Raw genomic sequence first — 20242 nt, 5'->3', positions numbered from 1 at the left:
TACATGATTAGGGTGTTGCAAATAATAGGCTGGTAATTAATTACTGTTCTTAGTGCAACTAAGACCTTTGCTAATACCGAAGCATAAAATTGGTTTTAAAAAATTTATGGGAAAGTGTGAAAGTGCACAGAGCTAATTAAAGCCTGACATAATGTCTGTGCAAAGCCTCTCCCCATGTTATTGATTAGACTCAAGGTTGTAGGACTGTAAGAAAGCATCAGTAGCATCCACTGCACTTAATGTGCAGAGATGTAAATTGAACTTTGCTCTGGTCAAACAGATTTTGAATTACTTCAGGATACAGGCAGTTTTGAAGTTAAGATTACCTGAACATGAACTCTTACATTTACAACATTTACATTTTAGGTAATTGTAAGCTAAGATGAAATTATTATGCACTTAATTTCTCATACCCAACAGGAATTTAATCAAGAACAATTACAATATTCACTTTGGCTTTTAAGTCCTCTATCAAGCAAAATGCCCAAATCTATCCCCTTGGGTTTTTTAAACTGTTGTTCAGACATTGTAAGAAGTCTGAGGACATGAAGTAGGGCTCTGAAAACATTAACCATATTTTCTGAAAACGAATCGATTAAAGACCCTGTTATCTTATTTTCTCATCAGCTACTTACTAAAAGTGATGCATTAATGAACACAGTGTTACTTGACAGTAAGTTAGAGATTCTTATATTAATGTTTTCTCTCAGTGGTTTACATTAAGTTTAAAGTGGGGCTGTGTTGGGTAATAGGTGATGTCAAGCACTTCCATGCATTGACCAATCTGGCAATTATCAATAATAAAATATATAATCAACCCTAAGTGAACTTAGTTGTTGTTCTCACACAGGTGTGATATCGTACATCCTCATCAGCTGACTGTCAGGTGATACAGACATCTTGTTTTTCCAAACCGCCCTCTGAGGGCAGAGCAGCTAATACCGTGCTACTGCCCTGATTCTGAAGGTTTTAAGGTACAGTGTGGCTGACTTATTCACTTTGAGGAGTTCAGGTTTGTGTTTGTGTGGGTGCATGTGTTCCTACTGCATACTCCCTAAAGGCTAGTCCTCACCCCCCTTTCCTTTTATAGCCTCAGACATGTGGAAGGAGGGGAAGGAGGTCTGTGTGTGTGTGTGTTGGAGAGGGGGGGGGGCGCCTGTGTGAAGGAGTGGCCCACTTCTACAAACATGGTGGCACAGTGGGATGGGAGCGATGTAAATGTGTAACAAGGTGCCTGCCCCTCCCTCACCCGTCCACCATCCCTCCCTCTCTCATCGGCGGTTGGGGGATGCAAGGCGAGAGGAGAGAGGAGCCAGGGAGAGCCTCGCCTCCCGTCACTCTCTCTCTCAACAGCGTGAGAGCCACAGGACTCATGCTGTCCTCCAGCACACCCACACACACTAGCACTGAGAACGAGAGACACTGAGAGAGCGTGAGAGAGAGAGAGAGAGAGAGAGAGGGGTACAGAAACAAGAAAGGACGGGGAGAGAGGGAGGGACATAGCAAAGGAGATTAAAAAAATCCAAATCCTGAAGAGAGAAATCAGGAGGATTTTCTCTTTTTTCCCGAGGAGCTGCGAATAACCCTCGGTGAAGGATGGCAGAAGGGGGAGAGGGAGAGGAGGAGATTCAGTTCCTGCGAACGGTGAGTCCTGCTTACTTTCCTTTACGGGAGGGCTAACCTGCACTGGCTGCTGGAGAGGAGTTTGGGAGGTTTGGGGCTGTAGAAGGAGATGGTGGAGTTCTTATTGAAACACTGAGAAAGGAAATGAGATAATTAGAGCAGCAATTAATTAATACTCTTTACTCTTGACCTACAACTGACTCATGATCTACCAGCATCTACTTTATTACTCCCTCAGTGTCCTCCGGTCACTTTTGCTTTCCTGGCGTTGGATATTTAAATCAAATCTGAAGTTGCAGTTGGCAGAGCCAAGGCCCGCTTCTGTATATAGTTGACTATTTTTGCAGCGTCCTGAATGTGCCATGACCTGCTTATTAGTTGCTCTCTTTAAACGTACTAATTGATTTCTTTAATCTCTTGTGAGCGCACAAATCTGGGGTCGTTAACCTACATTACATGATCATATTTTGCTCTTTTCAGAATGCACTGCATTGTCGTCTCTTTTAAATTACTTCCAGAGTGTTCTGGGCTTAAGAATAGGTGGGTATCGGTGTATGTGTGCATATGTGTGTGCGTGAGCACAGATAGATAGACAGGGGCTGGTGCATCTGTTAGCATCGTTATCTATTTATATCTGAGGAAAGTAGAGCCTGTCACTGTGGGGTGAGGAGGCAGAGCAACGAGCAACCCAGAGCCTGCAGGGGACAGCTGGCCAAAGTCTGCATGTCTCCCTCGGAGAAGCTAACACACAGAGTGTAGAGATATCCACCTCACCGTCGCAAACACAGTGGGAGAAGACCCTGAAATTAACCTAAATCGGCTAAGTTCCTGAAATGGTTTCCAAAGCTAGATAGAGAGAGCGTGAAGCATGCAGTATATGAGGAAAATATGAATTAATTAATTTAATCCAGACTGTTTCCATGCATATGAACCTAAAATCAACCAACTTTTGCACCTAAAAAGTTCATCAGGACAAATCTTGAGAAGCTTAATTATTGCCCCATTGTACACCTGGAGGATCACAGGTTCAGTTCCTGCAGATGTCAGTGTTTCCATCTAGAGCAATATGGTTAAAATCAATACCAAAGGAGTGTTGATATGGAGATATTGATATGAAATCAGTATAAGCATATTAATTGTTCTGTTTTTTTAGATAAAAATAATAATTCATACATTTTGACATAAAACTGTTGTTAAGCAATAACATGGTACAATTCCAATGAAAGTCAATGAACACTAATATTGAATTTTTGCCAGCCTTTGTTTCCATGAACGATTATGTGAGATGTTGAAACATTCTCAAACAAGAGACTCATCCCTGCTCACTTAGTTTGTCTTTGACAAACCGACCAAATCCCCACACAGCAGACAGTGAAATTTGTCTCTGTTAAAGCACAGCTCTACCACTACCGTCACTGCGATGTTTATTTAACTGTGAAATAACAGTTAAAGTACAAAAGAGCGCAGACAGCGGCTTACAAAAAGACTTCAAGCAATTTACAATGATGGACAGGATTCCTGTCAAGCTTGTGGTGTCAACTCACAATAACCACGAGCCAGCATTACAGAGCAACACAGCTGTTGCTTCTATTACACAGCTATAAACAGTGTTTTTAAAAAAGTTCTCTTCAGAAACTGGTGAACGATTTGTGAAAGACAAATGCAAAGCACTTCGGATGCCTTCAGTGGGTATGTCCTTTGGTCCTAGAGGCTCAGTTAGGGGGATACTATTAAACACCAACACTTCAAAAGGAAAAAACATTGCGGCTCTATGTGAATTATTAATGTCTTGTGTACTTCAATGGTTTTCTCTTTGACACCAACACCGTCGGGGTCAGGGGTTCAATCCCCATGCGGGATACAGGGCTAAAAATGTAAGTACTCATGGAGCTATTAGGCTCTTTGGATTTAAGCATCCACCAAATGGTCTTTTCTCTTTTAATTAGAGGCTAGTGATGGGAGGCATTGTGTGAGTCAGCTGTTTCTCTCAGCTGGGGTTTTCCCTGGGTTATATTGGAGGTGGGAGGTGTGCTACATGTAAAGTTTAATGTTTAATGAAATCATGAGAATATATGTGAGCAAAGTTTGCTTTTGAGGATAAAATAAATGCCATTTTCATCACATCGCAGTGTCTAGTTTAGGATGACTAACATTTAAGTTCGTTCTAACTTGCATTAACAATAGGTGCTGATGGAATCTGGATGACGTTTAAGATTTGTCTGCTCCCAACGCACTAGCTTTGTGCCTTTGTATGTGCAAACTTGCTTTTTAACTGCAGTTGTATAGGTTTGGACTCTGACCGGCATCTTGCATGATACAAGACCAATGGGGAGAGTTGCAAGTGTTGGTCACAGCAGGGCTGACACGTGGATGCTGCTGACGAGATAAATTTCCTTCATAGGAATTAACTAGAGATGTCTTTGTGACTGAAATGTCCCATAAAAAACCTTGTGACCTTTTGGGTTTAATTTAATAGTTTGGGTTTAGTATCAACTTATATTTTGTTGAATCATCATGCCGGCTGCTCTATATATCTTGCTTTGCTGTCTTACATGATCGTACACAGATAAACATGTCGTGGTTGAGAGCTGAGGAATCAATAATAAACATAACACTAATATTTAGAATTTCTTTTAATTTATATATATAAAAAAAAGATAAAATGAGATCCTCTCATGTCCATCACAAGGATCTTTAGTGTGATGATGACACATACATGCAACAGACAAACACCACAGTATGTTATTCAGGCTGCCCTCCTCCCTTGTGAAAGTAACTCTGGGTATGTAGGTGCTCCTGCAAACTGAGAAGCCTATTGTTGTCTATTTGAGGACGGGGCTGAAAAAAGAAGATAGTCCCTTCACTTTTATTATTTTCTCTGTTGCTCTATACTTGTGTTTCACCCCTGCTGGGACTCAACCAAATATGAAGAAAAGCTGTGGGGGTGTGAGTTTGGGAATAAGGCAATACTGTGCTGCTGCTTTTAGTGTCTTTTTTTTCCAGATTGGGGGTTTTGCTTAATAATAGGAGCAAAGGAAGAGGAGATAAAATCCTTTAAATGCCGAATGCTGTTCAGTGTGACAGATGGGAACGCAAGAAAATGTTATGCATTTTGGGCATCTTCAGCATATCTCCAGTGATCATTTTCACATCGCAAGAGGCCACACACAGATTACTCAGCAGTGCTGCTCTCTTCTATTCTAGGTTTTATTGTGTTGTTGTAATACGGTCCAGGCCTGTGACTCATGCAGCACTGAGTGATCACTGTATGGCTTGAGTAGTTGTACAGTCTACACTCGCTAGTGGGGCTTAGCCATCCCACCTGCTGTACAGTAGCAGGTTAGTTAAATTCTCTCTCCACTCAAACAAAGTGGATGCCCTCTGTTGAACTACTGGCGTCTAGTACTCAACCACCTCCCACCAAAAAAACCCTGCAAGCATTCAGCCCCCACATTTGCTGTCCAGAGATCGACTTAGCTTCCAATAGCCGGCAGTCTCCCCTTCTCTCTTTAAAAACCTGCTCAAATGTCTCACTGCACTACAAACACACAAGAGTGTACATTAGGTAACAGAGAGTTCATACAATGGTGCTGTTTCTCTACCGGCGACGGTAAAAGCTGTGTCACTGTTTCACGATGCCACATTTGTGGTGTGAATCACACAGGCGAGTGAGTTCGAAGGGGTGTTTGAGTTCCAGTCTATAACAGCAGTTTCTTTTTATAGTGTGCCACTATAAGTGCACACACTCTGGGGGGACAAACCAGAGGATTCAGTGTCCTACTTGCCAGCATCCTTTGGGAGACATGATGTGTGTGTATGTGTAGATGTGAATGTATGTCTGTGTGTGTGTGTGTGTGTGTGTCAAATGAACAGAGATCTTGCTCATTGTTGTCACAGTCAACTGTGACATTTGTGGTGTGGCCTCCATGGTAACTTTTGCTGAAACTCAATCATGCAGGAAGCACTGTTGAGTTGGTGATTTATGGGTTAAATGATGACTGATGCCCTGGTTAAAATCAGGCTAAAAACAACTATATTTCAATGTCAGAGAGGTTCTGCCACACATTGAAATAAAGTCGCTGAAATGCAGTGGGAACATTGGTTATTTGCAAACAAGATGGCTTTCAGTTTTCCAGCAAAATTCACCTCAGCTGTGATGCAGACATCTTGACCTGCAAATGAACAACTCACTGTGTACTGGGTGGATACTGGTGTTTGGGTGGCCTGTCCAGGAGTTGAAGATTTGAAGGGATTTCACATTGTGTCTGTGTTGTGTGTCTGTGTGTAAGTCTGATGTTGCCAGTGACTGTGTTTTGCCTTTATTTGAGATACAGAAAAGATGCAGGGAGGGAACAAGGGGGGTGACATGCAGCAAAGCTTCCTGGCTGGATTGGGAATGTTGTGGGTATACGGTATACGTCTTAACCACTCAGTTATTGGACACCGTGCTAGTGACCTTTTGCCGGAGCTGGCTGTGACAGCTAGGTCTAGTTTGGATTCAGTTCCAAGTTGCTATAATACACACATTTGTTTGCAGTATTAGGGGCTTATTTATTTATTTATCAATTTCATTACTTAAATTTGGTGAAAGTTAAACTTAAATTGATTTAGTATTTGAAAGGATTTTGTATCAAAAAGCAAATTGAACACTGGATTTAGATGAGGTGAGGTGCTTTCACATTTCTGCAACTACAGGAAATACCAACTAAATTCTGCAAAAACAATAACATCACTTTTCCTCTTTGTTTTGCTCTCTACTTCTCACTCTTTCTTTTTTCTTGTAATTTTATTACTGTTTTTCTATAGCACACTGTGCCTGGACTCCTTATTGTTTCTCCTGTGAGGTCAGCCTGGCTTTTTGATTTACATTTCAGCAGTTGAAATGACACTGACCATGGAAACCCAAAGCTATGATACATTTTTTATTGTTGCACTGCTATTTATTTGTACAGAGTCTCTCCCCATTTTTCATCCCAGTTGTCCTTGCCCCCCCTCTCTCTGTTGCTATCTTTTACACACACACACACACACACACACACACACAGACTGTGTACATCAGTGAGCTACAGTAGCAGCAGATTTTGGGACGGCAGCAGATGATGGGTGAGGGTGAGGGAGGTGGGGAGGGTGTGAGCAAAGCAGGGCTTTAGAAGTGCTGAGCCATGGAGATGAACACATCCACAGCGGCACAACAAAACACACACATCCACAGACACATACACACACACACACATATACAGCACCTGTTAGTCTGCCTGCTTTGGTCACGGCAGTTTACACAATAAACAGGTGGTCTGGGTGGTCGGGCACGAGACAGAAACAGAGAGAGGGAGAGAGACAGATCCTGCACAAGCTAAGTGTTGCAAAGTGACACAACTGTTATGCAAACTGCTCTGTGTGTGTGTGCATGTGCATGTGCATGCATGCACTCAGAAGCTCAATGATTAGCTCGTACAACTAAGAGGATCTTTTCTGTGGTCTGCAGTCCAAAGGAATATTTTTCAGTAAGTCAGTCAAACTCTCATTAAAGTTGGCGTTAGGATCAAACTCATTAAGTGTGTCTTCTCACCATCTCACAAACGACCAAGTCATGTTTGAACCACACACATAACAACATACTGTACCATCTCTCCTGGCACCGGATGTTAATATAGCGTCAGAAAGACGTTTGACTCTAACAACTCTAACGTCAGACCAACGTTAAGTTTTGGTTGGAAATGAAAACTAGGTTGACGTCAGAACCCAACATTCGCTAACTGACATTGTGATGTTTAGCTGATGTTCAGTAGAGGTTGGATTTTGCTCTTTGACTTGAATGTTGATATTTTTGTATCAACATTACCTTGACACGAGACATCTGGAAGACGTAGGAATTACATCACAACTTAAAACTAACAAAATATCAACGTCAGCTGTCGTCAGTGTTCTACATCAGATTATCATTGGCAGTAGACGTTTTGCCGACATTGAATTTTGGTCACTCAGACTACCTTCAACCAAATACCAACATCTAATGACGTCAGTGGCCAGCTTCGTTCGTGTGGGGATATGTATATCATAGACTAGGGATACTAAATCATGGATACTTGACATGTTTACTCATGGTTTTTTAATACATGTAACACAGTTTTAGATTTTTGGATATATTCATCTAACTGATTTAGGCACCATTGGTTTCCATTAATGGAATGAGATGGTATGTAAATCAATCAGCAGACTATTGATACTTTATCATTATTGAGTAATCCAGCACACTGAACATCAGATCCACATTAATTTGTGCATCACATTATCATTGTTTAGTACTTGGTAAAAGTCTGCACTGCTTTACTTCTCACCATAATGTAACTTTGGCAAACATGATGGGGGTTTGGTGGTCATTGTGATATATTACATTAAGGCAAGGTTCTAGTATTTAATAATAATTAAGTATACTAATAATACATTTACATATCATACAGAAATTATTGGAAAACAACTTTCTGAAACAAAGCAGCATAATCTTCAAAGTGGCTGGCAGTGATGAAAAGTCGATGTAATTTGTTGTAAATAGTCTAAAACATGCAAAACAACCAGTCGGGTCCTTTACAGGCTTTAGAGGCGTGTGCAGCATAAAATGTTTTGTAACTAAACAAGTCCGGATGCCCGATGTTTACTTCCGCATTTCTCACAGACAATGCTTTGTTTCAAGAAGCCAAAATCTTCCAGAATGTGTGTACAGCCGGAGTTTCATCAGAGAGGAAACTATTGGAGATGATGAGGTAAATATTGGACTGTTCTGGACCACTGTGCAGACATTTGGCTTGAGGCACTTGGATTATGCTGCAAAAGCTGTCTGGGGAAAACTGACAATATTTTTTTCAGAGCCTGTAGTCTTATTAACTAAATAAGAGAGTTAAGATAAAACTGTGAAGATTAACTTCATGTGCTTTGAGAACATGGAGGGAGGTCGAGGATATTTGTACTTTAATGTTTAACTCTTTCTTTTAACTGTCCATAGGTAAGAATGTAAGTTGGATGGTTTCTTGGATAAACTTGATGTTTTTTCATTGTATTTGGCAATGATATTTCACATTTCAGTGTTTTCAACTCTATATTCTCAGGCTCAGAGGCTATATTTTCATTTGGACCATGGGATGGTGCTTGTCTTCCACAATAAATCTCTCTCCGTGCCTTAACTCGCTCCTATATTCATTTTTTGGATTACACATGGTTTTATGCAGGCCTGCTGACCAGGAAAGTACTTTGCTTACTCTTAAGGCAAATAGAGTTTTTTAGAGGAATGGATTTTGGATTTAGGCCAGCTAAAATAACTTATTTATAACAGTATTTTCCTTTGAATTGCTGCTGTCTGCCAGACTTATCGTCTTTCAAAGGGCACAGGCTGTTTAATGTTTGATGTCTGGTAGTTTGTAGCAGTTTAGCTGAGCCAGGAGGGAATGAAGACAGTGTGTGCAGGATGTCAAAAACACAGTGTGTCAATGAAATTCGACTGTAGTGTTTCTCAGAATCTGAATTGTGAATCATCACTGCTCAGGTCCAGAGTACCCAGAAGTTTAGTTGTGAGTGGAAATCATAAGATGAGATAAGATATGATGTTTGTGCTATTTAGTTGATTTTTCTCTCATTAACCTACATTTTTTTATGCAACTACAACTGAATGAATTTAACCCAGTGTTACCAGTGCTGCTCTATAACTACAATATAACCCACTGAGCTTTAAAAGACTTCTGAGTGGTTCTTTAATTTTCCTACTTCAGTAACTCAGATGTAATATGCTTTTTGGGTTGGTGATTGGTTGATTGAACTTATTTTGATTTTCTGAGTAGAAGTTATCAACCAGTTTCCCCATGCTCAATGCCTTTCCTGAGAGCAAGAGCCTCTGTTGGCTCACTCTCCAAGTGAGACCTCTAAGTATCTGCTGGTCAGCAGAAGGAGGGAATGTGATAGTGACAGGTGCAGCCACCTAAAATAGGAGAGGAGTGGAGGGGGAAGGCCCAGAGCAGAGTGGTGGAGGTAATGGAAAAAGGGAGAGAAAAGAGGACGGCAATGAAATAATAAGAGTGCAGAGAGGAAATGAGGGAGCGAAGAGTACAGCAAAGGAAACAGTGGAATGAGAGTGTGAGAGCCTGATAAAGAGACAGAGAGACAGCAGCAAAAGATTTCTCGTCTCAAGCTACCTATAACTTTTGTGCATCAGAACTTATCTGCCACGTCACATTAGACATATAACTCAGAGCACATGTACACATACACAAATACACCCAGTGTACAGGGGCTTTTTCTCTAATGTTGCAGCCTGAAGTTTGAGGCTGGATAAAATTCATAACCACTTTTGCCAGTAAGATGGAAACTTAAAAGTTTGGGATTTACACTGTACCTGAGTAGGATTTAATTCATTATGTTGTATTGTGATGACAAAGAGGAAAAGAAGCTTCGCCTTTGATGCAGCAGAGCACACGCTTTTGTAAACTGAACATGTTGCCCCATGTTAGTTTAAAAGTGTGTGTCACTGTCTCTGATCGTTGTAAAATCATTTGTTTGTAATCATCATTATAAAGGTCTGAGTAGATTTAATGAGCTGTGCGGTTAGCACACTCTGTCAGGCCATCAGTGAACCTGTCAACCCTTAACTGTAGTGAGCTAAGAAGAAATAGAAAATTTGCAAGTTGCACAGTGGACTTGGGGAATGCTACCACCACAATATTATATGAGTCACTGAATTAAGTTAGGAAATTTCTGTGTTGTTAGAGATAAGCTGTAGGAGAGACAGCGTGAGAGAAGAGATGAGGGAAGAGAGGAGATTTCTCAAGGCTTTGGCTGAGTTGTTTCTCTAAAACTGTATATTCACCTCATAAAGCTCATATAACATAAACCTCCATTACAATGTTCTTTTGTGGACTGTTTAATGGGAAATGTCTGTAAAGATGGTAAAGCCTGTTTCCTCAGCCTCCTGGAATGGCAGCAGCAGTTATCTGCAAGAAAACCTGTGACTTGTCCAGTGCTAAATCTGTATCTGTTGACACTGAGATGGTTTGACTATTTAAGAGGTGATATGTACGAGATGGAGTGACCTGCATAAATGTTTTGCCAGACCTTTATATTCACACGTGACTATCCTCAGGTAGCACAGACCCAAAAACCCTCAATCTACAGTGTCAGGTGAACGGGTGGATGTTAATGATGAAAAGAGCCTGAGGTTAAAATGCTTCAGAGACATTGAGTCTGAAAAAATGACGTCATAAAAATTTAGCAAAACTAGCCTTTACAATCTTGAAGATAATGATGATACAAGAAGGGGAAAAAATGGGTCAGGGAGAAAGGAGGAAAGTTGTTTCACAGATTTGACTCTTTAGCCGGCAGAGGAGAAAACATGAGCGAGAGTGGTGGATGACTTAGGAGGGTGACGGTGCCACAGGACCCCCCACCCCACCCCCCACCCACAACAATCTGTGATGGAGGATGCTGATAGTGCACCTGTACGGCCTTTTCTAGTTTTTAATGGGAAACCCCGTCACCAGTCTCTGCTCTACCTTACTGAGCTGTTCCTCTCCTCCACCCACATGCTGTGCAATGTGCTGTCCCTCACTCTTTTTATGTCTGCAGAAATATAATCAATGTCCGGGGCTGGCCTGCATCAGCACACTTTGATCAGAGAATTGGGCAGAAATCTGGAACTGTAAAGAAAGAATGGATGTGTTATTATTTTGATGAGAGTGATTTGATTACTGAGCAGCTTTTCAGTGGCATGGACGTGGCTCTTTGTCAATTCACAATCTGAGAGTGTGGCATGAAAGGCTGAGATAGTAAAACCAATACTGAGATGAAAATATTCAAAAATCATGAACTGAAATAAAGATTCATTTCAGATTTTTTTCAGATATTGCAAGTGCAGTTTCAGTTAGAATGCAAAATTTTTTTTGAATTTTTAAATTTCATTTTCACTGAATAAAAAATAAAAAATGATGATGTGATTTTTGTTGGGGCTTGTACCAAACAAGCATGTTCCTTTACGTCCGGAGAATATGATTTGTGGGCTGGGGGCATCTCTGTAGCACAACAGTGGTTCGTTTGTGGTACGTTGTGACCTTTATCAAAAACATTGCAGCTCCCACAATTAAGATATTGCTCTTGGCCATATAGTGATTTCAATAATAATTTGATAAATTGTTCAACCCTAAAACAAAGTAAATATAAACAAGATATTAAGGGCTTTTGATTCAAAGGATTTGACTTGGTGGGATAAATATAAATTCACCATGTCATTTTGGATACTGACATTATCAACATAATGCTGCTATATATATATATATATATATACAGAAACTATAGACTCAAATAACCATAGCCATTTGTCATGAAAACTAAAACCAGATGATTACATGTCTTTTCATGTTTGTGTCAACTGGTCACAGGTCATTTGTGTTTTCTTGGTGATGAATAAAAATAATTAACCCTTAATATATCTAAAAATGTTTGTTTATTGTACCAGCATGCAGTTGAAGGTCAGGATAGCAAATTAACTTTTCGGACACTGCTCCAGTGACTAATGGATTATAAGGGCACCAGACCCAGTTTCACAGTTTTCCTGTCATACATGCTGATAACCTGCTGGTGGAGAAGACAAACATCATCAGCATTCATCTGGATGCTGGTGTTAAATTCCATCATAGCATCAGCTGAGACAGTGTACAAAAATGTAGTGTACAACAGATCAGATAAACTGAACAGTTTAACACACTCTCTGTTCACAGCAAGAACTGTACCAGCTATGTTCATGGTTATAGAACAACACCTTGTTGCCCATCCTGTCCTTCCCCTTAGTTTAGGAGAGCACGGGGGGATCGTAGGGAGCACATATCTCTCACCATTCTGCATCTGTTTCCTTGTTTGCTTCCTGTGTCGGGCGGGCACCATGCCTGCTTGTCTGGGGAACCCTGGCTACCCTCTGTCTGCAAGTGCACCAATCAGATGGCCCCAGAGAATATACAAAGGTTTCTGCTTTCATGCGCCATCTATGCCTCTGGCTGTAAATCTCGGCTACATTACACACCTCTATTTGTGCACACTGGTGTGTATGTTTGTGTGACTGTCTGTCAGTTTACATCCAATTGTCTCTACTTCTCCCTCTGACCCCGAGCGTCCACATAACTCAGATGCTTCAGCCGCCAAGTCCAAACATGGTTTGGCTGTAACTCTACACCCACCATGTTGATGGAGCATCAAATGAGTTTCATCCGCACATCTTTGCCCACAGCACAGGTATAAGTTCAGTGGGTCAGGTGGGTGATAAGCAGCACTTCCTGGATTTGACTCAATGCTGCCCACCTGCTGTGGCTCCATCAGATATGGCCATGTGAGATTAACAAATAATCAGGCGTTGTGGTTAGCTTACAATAAAGCGTCAGTTGCACATCCTTCAAATCCTAAAAGCTGCCTCTATTAATAAAAGGGTGAGTTAAGCCCAGGGGTTTGTGTGGTCTCTAAATCAGCTTTTCACATGGTCGGATTGGACGGGATTCACAGTGTGACTCTCAGAAGGACACAGCTCTGTAGTTGCTAATGCACTTGATAGACTGCTATTATAAGTCAGAGTGCCCTAACATTCAGGGTGGAACAACAGGTCCAACCATGTACCAGCAACATGCTGGCTCAGGCTTTTGTGTTTTGTCTGCTCCACCCATCAGTTTCGCAGGTAACCAGTCATATCATGCGTGAGTTAAAACTCTAAAATACCTGGTAAGTTTCAGAATCAATTCTATGGGTTTAAGACCAAACTGAGGTTTCCTGCCCTCCTTACTTCAACAATAACAATTTCTGTATGTTGTCTACTGAGTCATAAAATGCCCTGTTTCACTATGTTTATAGCTTCCCACAGAGGATTTGCAATTTGCAGTTCAGTTTATCAAAATCCGTATGACTGCATAATATTATTATCATTATTGTCATTATTAAGATAAGATAGCCTTTATTAGTCCCACAGTAGGGAAATTCACAATTTATTATTATAGATTATTATTATTAACGCTAATGATAGTATTCATTTTTGTAGCAGTTTCAAGAATGTGTTTGCAAAATGCTTTACATTTGACTTACTTTAACACACACAAAACTAATAAAGACAAAGGCAACGAGGCATGAGTTGCCTGTTTAGTGCCTGAATCTTTGAGCTCTCTCAGACCTCCTGTGGCTCCTCTGTCTTTTTGATCTTGCCCGTAGAGATAGTGTGATATAAGCGCAGTAAGTCTGCTATGTAAGACTTGTGACTATAGAAATGTATGGAAGCCACTGGGTAGGACTGCTGTATAATGTTGGGGCATATATCGTCTACGGTTGTCATCCGATCGCACATCTTGTCTCGCAGCAATGAGTCACTAGGTCCCTTCAGTCTGCTTTTAGACACACACAAGCTCAGCCCTTTTGCCTTAATGGGGACTGCGGTCTGAGACTGTATGCACTGTCCTCAAAACATAGCCAGTTTAGCCCATTTTACCCTCACTTATCCCATTTCATCATAGCTTTTTCTGTGACCTTATGACTTCTCTGCAGTGATGCTGTGATTCAGAACAGTTGTAATCTATAGTCAGCACTGATAAACAAAGATCCACGTACAGTGCATATAGCTATGAAGTGGTGTGAGTTGAAAGTATTGTTTTTGTACAAAAGAGGTGGAAAAAAAGATATCCCATATATTATTTTAACATGATTTAGAACTATTTTCTATTTTGTGAAACCTCTGAGATTCTCTTATTTTGCTAAAAGGTCATGTTTTCATGATCCAACACAGTTTTAATAACACTTGAGTTTCATATTGAGTGGAGTTGCTCATGTCTGCAGTGAAGGAGAGAGGGCACATTGCTCCACTTTTTGGAGTGCAAAGCAGGGAACACGAGGACAGGACAGAGGAGACATTTCTAGGCTGAGGAGAGATAGATGATAGCCTAGCCAAACGAAGAGGGGACACTCTTCAGCCAAAGAAACACTAGAGGCCTGTGGGTGGAATAGAGGAGTAGATGTTATGAGGTCACTGATCTGCATCACTTTCTATATTCCTGCAATGTGTCATAAACATAGACATGCAAATTCCTGCGCTGCCCTCTGCCTCTCTTTAAAGTGCCTGCCTATTATCATAAACACTAAGTCCTGATACATCGGTGGTGCAGAATCACCGGGGCAAGACAGCGAGCGGGTCAAGAATGAGAAGACAGAGTGATTCATTAGTTGTTAGACAACAGAATAGAAAAGTCAGGAATCTGCCCAGAACTGTAGAGAGGAATATCAGTCAGGTTAAGTGATGGGTTCACTTGCGTAATGACTGAGTAGAAGGAGCAGCTGAGAATGTAGAGTGTCAGGTGTGGGTTTCACAGGGGAGGGGGTGTTTATTGCTGTATTTACACCGGTCTCTGGAGGGTCCAGGCATTGACGAGGAGCACCAAATTACTGTCTGTCAGTATTCTGCTTGTAGAATGGAGTTACGTGTATCTATTGTGCCACCCCTTTCTTAGAGTAGCTGTTTGCAGCCTTCTGAGCTGGTTATTTCAGAGACTGTATCAGTGGTTTTGCCAGTTTTTGCTATATATGTCTACACACACACACACACACACACACATATATATATATATATATATATCTACTGTGGCCAATATTAGAATTATTTATGAGTATTCATATTTTTCAATACCATTGGTTCTTATTCATTTATAAATAGTATGAATATCAATGACGCTCTTGCTTTAGTTGTGTAATTCATCACATTGAACACAATGTCTTATTGTATGACAGTGCTTTGACATAACTCTGATAGCTGTCAATGCAGATGTTAATGATCACTGATGGATTAAAGCAGAATTTGCTGACTGATGTTTGTCGATTACAGAAATGAATGAAAGCCAATTGCTACCTGAAAAGTAAGAATATGTTTTCAAAATAGTCTATCGTAATTCACAAGAAACCATCGTCAGCAGCAATGCAACGTATTAATGTTTTATAGTAAAAGGGATAAAACGTGCATACTCATTGGTGCAGTTCTATAAGAGTGATGTGTCTTGTTTGTGCATAAACACAATAGTTTAGTCACTGGGTACTATGCGGCAAGTGTCCTTTATAAAATGTGCTGTAGGAAAGTTTTCTTCTTTTGCACTTACAAAATGTGTCAGTTTCGTCAATAAAAGGTTAGTTTTGTACATAACAATGCCTGCACCAAATGTCAAGTCAGTTTTATTCGATGCTTTAAAACTTTTTACTAACATATGAAAAAGCAGGTGTAGCAGGATGAGACAGCATAAAAAAATCAGATCCAAGGCTGGTTAAAAGCCTAAATTTGTAGTGTGAGCATGAAATAATGTGTAAGTGAAAGGCCAGTGAATAAATGTGTTCTTAACTCTGTGTTTATGTATCGGGTGCAGGATGACCAGGTCGTTCTGCAGTGCACTGCCTCCATCCTGAAGGAGCAGCAGATTAAGCTATGTCTGTCCTGTGAGGGCTTCGGGAACCGTCTCTGCTTCCTGGAAACCACATCCAACGCTCAGGTAAGATGCTGCTACCCTTCCTCCCTTCTGTTTGTTCCGCATGTCGTCTTATTTTTAGTAACTTTGTTTTACCTCTGTGATGTGTATGCATTTGCAGAATGTGCCCCCAGACCTGGCCATATGTACCTTCATCCTGGAGCAGTCCCTGTCAGTTCGTGCTCTGCAGGAGATGCTGGCCAACACGGTGGAGATGACCGAGGTAGGAGTCAAAAACAGACATAAAGAAATGCAATGGAGGAATCTATGGAAAGGCAGAGATGTGAGAGATGGAGGGGGTACTTTAGAGAACTATGACTTATGAATGGCAAATGGTAGACTCTGGTAGGGAGATATTTCCCATCCTTTCTGACTGATAAAAAATGTATCTGTTCTTTTTATGATGTATCCTACTGTTCCTGTCTTATGGTTTCACTGTCAAAGGATAGAAGTCTTCATTTTCAGTTGGGATTGCTGATGTAGATTTGAGATATGTAATCTGGTTTTGTTGAGGCATACAATTATCTTTTTGTTAAGTATTCCTCAATACCTTCTACTGAGAGGAACACTGCAACGTTTTTGGAAATATGTCTGTTTGCTGTCTTACTCAGAGTACATAAGAAGATTAACACCAATTTAATCTTTGTGTCTAGTGTTTTACAAAGAGGTGTTTGGCCTAAAAGGGTCAGCAGAGGTGCCTTCCAAAATTTTCACAGCTGTCTTTTTTATGTGCAGTATTTAAGACATGTTGAAATAGCATTCAACACATTTAGCCGACACTTTGGAGCTAATCCCCGAGAACTGCAGCTGCATGTCAGAAGCAGACGTCCTCTCCTCATTCATATATTATACCTGTTTGGAATTATTTGAAGACATATAATTTCAGAGGCAGTTTTCCTCTGAATCCAGACTGGGCTAAACAGGCACTGGCTCTTGCACTGTTTTGGGCAAAGATATATACATTAGCTGTTGATCCTCTCATGTGACTGTTGGTAAGAGGGAAACTAAGCATATTTCCTAAAAGATAATGTTTATTTTTTTAGCAGCTTGAATCTGCTTACCCCAGCAATACAGCTCATATAGCTATGTAACTCATTTCTTATTTCTTCATTATTATAATTGAAGATGATGCTTTACAGATGATAAATAAGTATTCTGTGTCTTTCCTAACTGTTTATAATTGAAGGTATATGCTTGTTATTAGAGTTATATTTACTAACACTGCTGACCACCAAAATATGAATTGCCTGTCTAGCACTGGCCCATGTATTAAAAGATTTGTCTGATATCAGGTTACAGTCCTGACTTTTTTTGGTGGGGCTACTTCTTTGTTTACATGTGGATCACAGATTTGGTCTATAGACATTAAATATCAAGTATACAGAATATAGTGCATCATGATCCTTCAGTCCATGTGAGCACCATAGTTGGACTTTTCTTTATTTGTTTTTATTTTATTATGATTTTTGTACTTGCTATCTGACACCCCCCCCCCTCCCCTTCCCTTCTTACTCGCTGCCAAGCAGACAGTCGATTTGGACAAATGGGTATGTCTGTTAACATGTCTTATTTCCTGTAACTTGTGTCCCAACCAACCTGGCAACTGTCCTCGTTCCTGTCCTGTTGCCCACTGGATGTCCTACTGAATGAAATAGAGCCGTATAGTTCAAAAGTTTTGATTCATGTGTTAAGCCCTCACCTCAAGGTGGCGATTGCTCTGTACACGTGTTATTAATCTTTAGTGACAGTAACTGCTGTGGTCCAAGTAAACAAGTAGTTTTTACAGTTTATGCTGAGCTGGTCTTTATCAACCCAAAATGGAATAGTTACTCTTAAGATTAAAAAAGGAACTTTATTGAAACATTTGTGATTAATTTGACTAATTTGTCTTTTTTTGATTAATTGACTAATTTGCCAATGTTGTAGTGAGCAGTATTTTATACATTTATGTATTTTTTTTCCAAATAGTTACAGCTGTATCTGTTAGGATTATATTAGCTACCCTAGACTGTCAGACCTAGCCGTGCGTCACAATGCATCATTCATTTGCATTTCATGCAGAAATATCACATCCCTTATGCTCTGGTCATAAATATGACCCTATCTTGCTTGATGTTGTTCCTATTGTTTCAACACATTGTTCTTTGTTGGTCTTTGATGACGTCAAGTTCTGTTCCCCTTTTTAGACAAAATGTCTTTTCATAAGCCAAGTTAGATGAGGCTTGTTATCTTACAAGCCTCATCTAGTTTGGCTCAGACATGGAAAACCCACACTATATACATAAATGTTTAACCTGGATAAAACTTGTTGTTTTGTAGAGTATTTTTTCTTTTCCAGTGGATAACGAGCTGAACACACATCATATCATATAATTCTGACATATTTGCAGCCATCTAACAATCTAGGCTTAAGATGTGAGTCCCTCTGAGTCAACTGCCGAGCTTTTGTCGACTCTCAATTTTCCCATAAACATTCAACAATCATATAGTCCCAAATCCATGTTGGAGAAATACATTTCTACATATTTATCAGTTTACCAACCTGCAGCACCCTCAACCAACCAGAATGTAAGCCGGCCACAAGACTTACTCTATTTTTAGTGTAACTCACTTTTCTAAGACCCGCTTGCCTTTATTAAGTTACACCTACTGCCCTCTCCACCCTCTACATAGTTGATAGCAAAACATTGATGCCCATCATCTTGGGTTGTCATTGAATTGACATTCTGGGATAATTTGGAAATCACAAATTGAAAAACTATATAACTTCAATAGTCTGTTTCTTTAATGGAAAAATTCAAAGTTAACTTTGTGTACAAGTTTACTAGACAGTTAAATTTTAGTACCTTGTTGGCACATGGAGTAGTAGTGAAGAATAAGGAAAGAAAATATCAGTAACCTCTTTCAGTTTTTCAAAAGACAGATGAATGAAACCTCATTTGGCTGAGCTTAGTGGAACTAAAGCTGGCTTTAAGAGAGGCTCTCTAGTTGCAGCATTTTATTAGCTGCATTATTGTGGCTAGTATGGCCAGCTCCTGTGCTTACAGGAGATGGAAGATGTGCATGAGCCAGACCTTTCTAATGGAGCAGGAGGATGAGAACAGCATGGCGTCCAGCCCAGCGGAGGGTTGCACCCACCACTGTCAAGGGTGGATGGGGAAACCAGACACCCCCAGAACTCTGGACAGGCCTGTTTAACTCATTAAACAGAGGCAGACATAGACACAGACACACACACCACCGCCACCTGTCCTAACCAAGCCAAGTGCTAATATGGACCAGGGCTAATAGTATGATGCTACTCCTTGACATACCTGCCCCTAGCATGTCCCAGTGGATTATGGGTGCTTAACTCTACATGAAGGCTAATCTTCCTGTTGGCTGAACTAGATGGTTGTTTTGGTTAATCTATCTACACCTGCCATTAGTAATTGTGTTTTCTTGTTGCATCCTTGCTGGATGTTGAGAAAAGGTAGGATGGTTTAATGTGTTTGCCTTTGTGTGGGATTGTAATTTGTGATGACTAGATTCAAAGTTTTAAGTTTGTTGTGCGTTGTGTCAGACTGCTTCAGTCACATCATTGTTATACTGTCTCTTAAATTGTGATTTACACCCAAGTATTGATTCATCCCTGCTTTGTTAATGATGTGGTTCTTTTTGTGTTTTCTCCTTCTATGTGTATAAGAATGGACCCAACATGTTGTGTATAGTATCTGTTTTGGGAAGTGTTGTGAACCTGTCAATTATTATTGGATAATTATTTTCATCACATACACTTAGCCTGTTTGAGAGAATAGATAAAGGATATACTTGGAGTTTGACAGTCTATGCTTACACATCATATGCAACTTATACAGTAATATTAACATTCAGCAATGTTCATTTCAACACACAGTGTTATATACAATGCAGAATTATGAAGCACAGTCTCAACAAACACAAAAGTGTCAACAGAAGTGGGTGATGATTTGTTGTGGCCATTTACACTTACAGTTTGAACTCTTAATGTCATCTTCTGACCCCTGGACCTTCAAAAATATATCCCTGTTTTCTTCCCTTTATGATTGAGATATGTCTGAAGTCTGTAGTCAGTCATATCAGGCTGGTGTGTTAAA

The 20242-nt window shown here is 40.3% G+C and overlaps 1 protein-coding gene across 6 annotated transcripts in view; it reads left to right on the top strand.

Moving 5' to 3' along the window:
• The first annotated feature begins 1504 nt into the window (after window positions 1-1504).
• ryr1b (ryanodine receptor 1b (skeletal)) overlaps window positions 1505-20242 on the top strand; it is a 74420-nt gene continuing 55682 nt past the window's right edge. For all 6 annotated transcript variants that reach the window (XM_071496413.1, XM_071496414.1, XM_071496412.1 and 3 more), the window contains exons 1-3: window positions 1505-1644; window positions 16029-16151; window positions 16249-16350. In XM_071496413.1, the coding sequence (XP_071352514.1) occupies window positions 1597-1644; window positions 16029-16151; window positions 16249-16350 (273 nt within the window). In that variant the 5' untranslated portion in view covers window positions 1505-1596. The remainder of the gene's footprint in view (window positions 1645-16028; window positions 16152-16248; window positions 16351-20242) is intronic.

Source organism: Trachinotus anak, unplaced genomic scaffold (assembly GCF_046630095.1).
Source record: "Trachinotus anak isolate AG129_WGS33_773 ecotype Australia unplaced genomic scaffold, CSIRO_AGI_Tana_v1 ptg000014l, whole genome shotgun sequence".
Classification (NCBI taxonomy): Eukaryota; Metazoa; Chordata; class Actinopteri; order Carangiformes; family Carangidae; genus Trachinotus; species Trachinotus anak.
The sequence above is the reverse complement of the archived record's forward strand: the minus strand, read 5'-3'. Positions and strand labels throughout refer to the sequence as shown.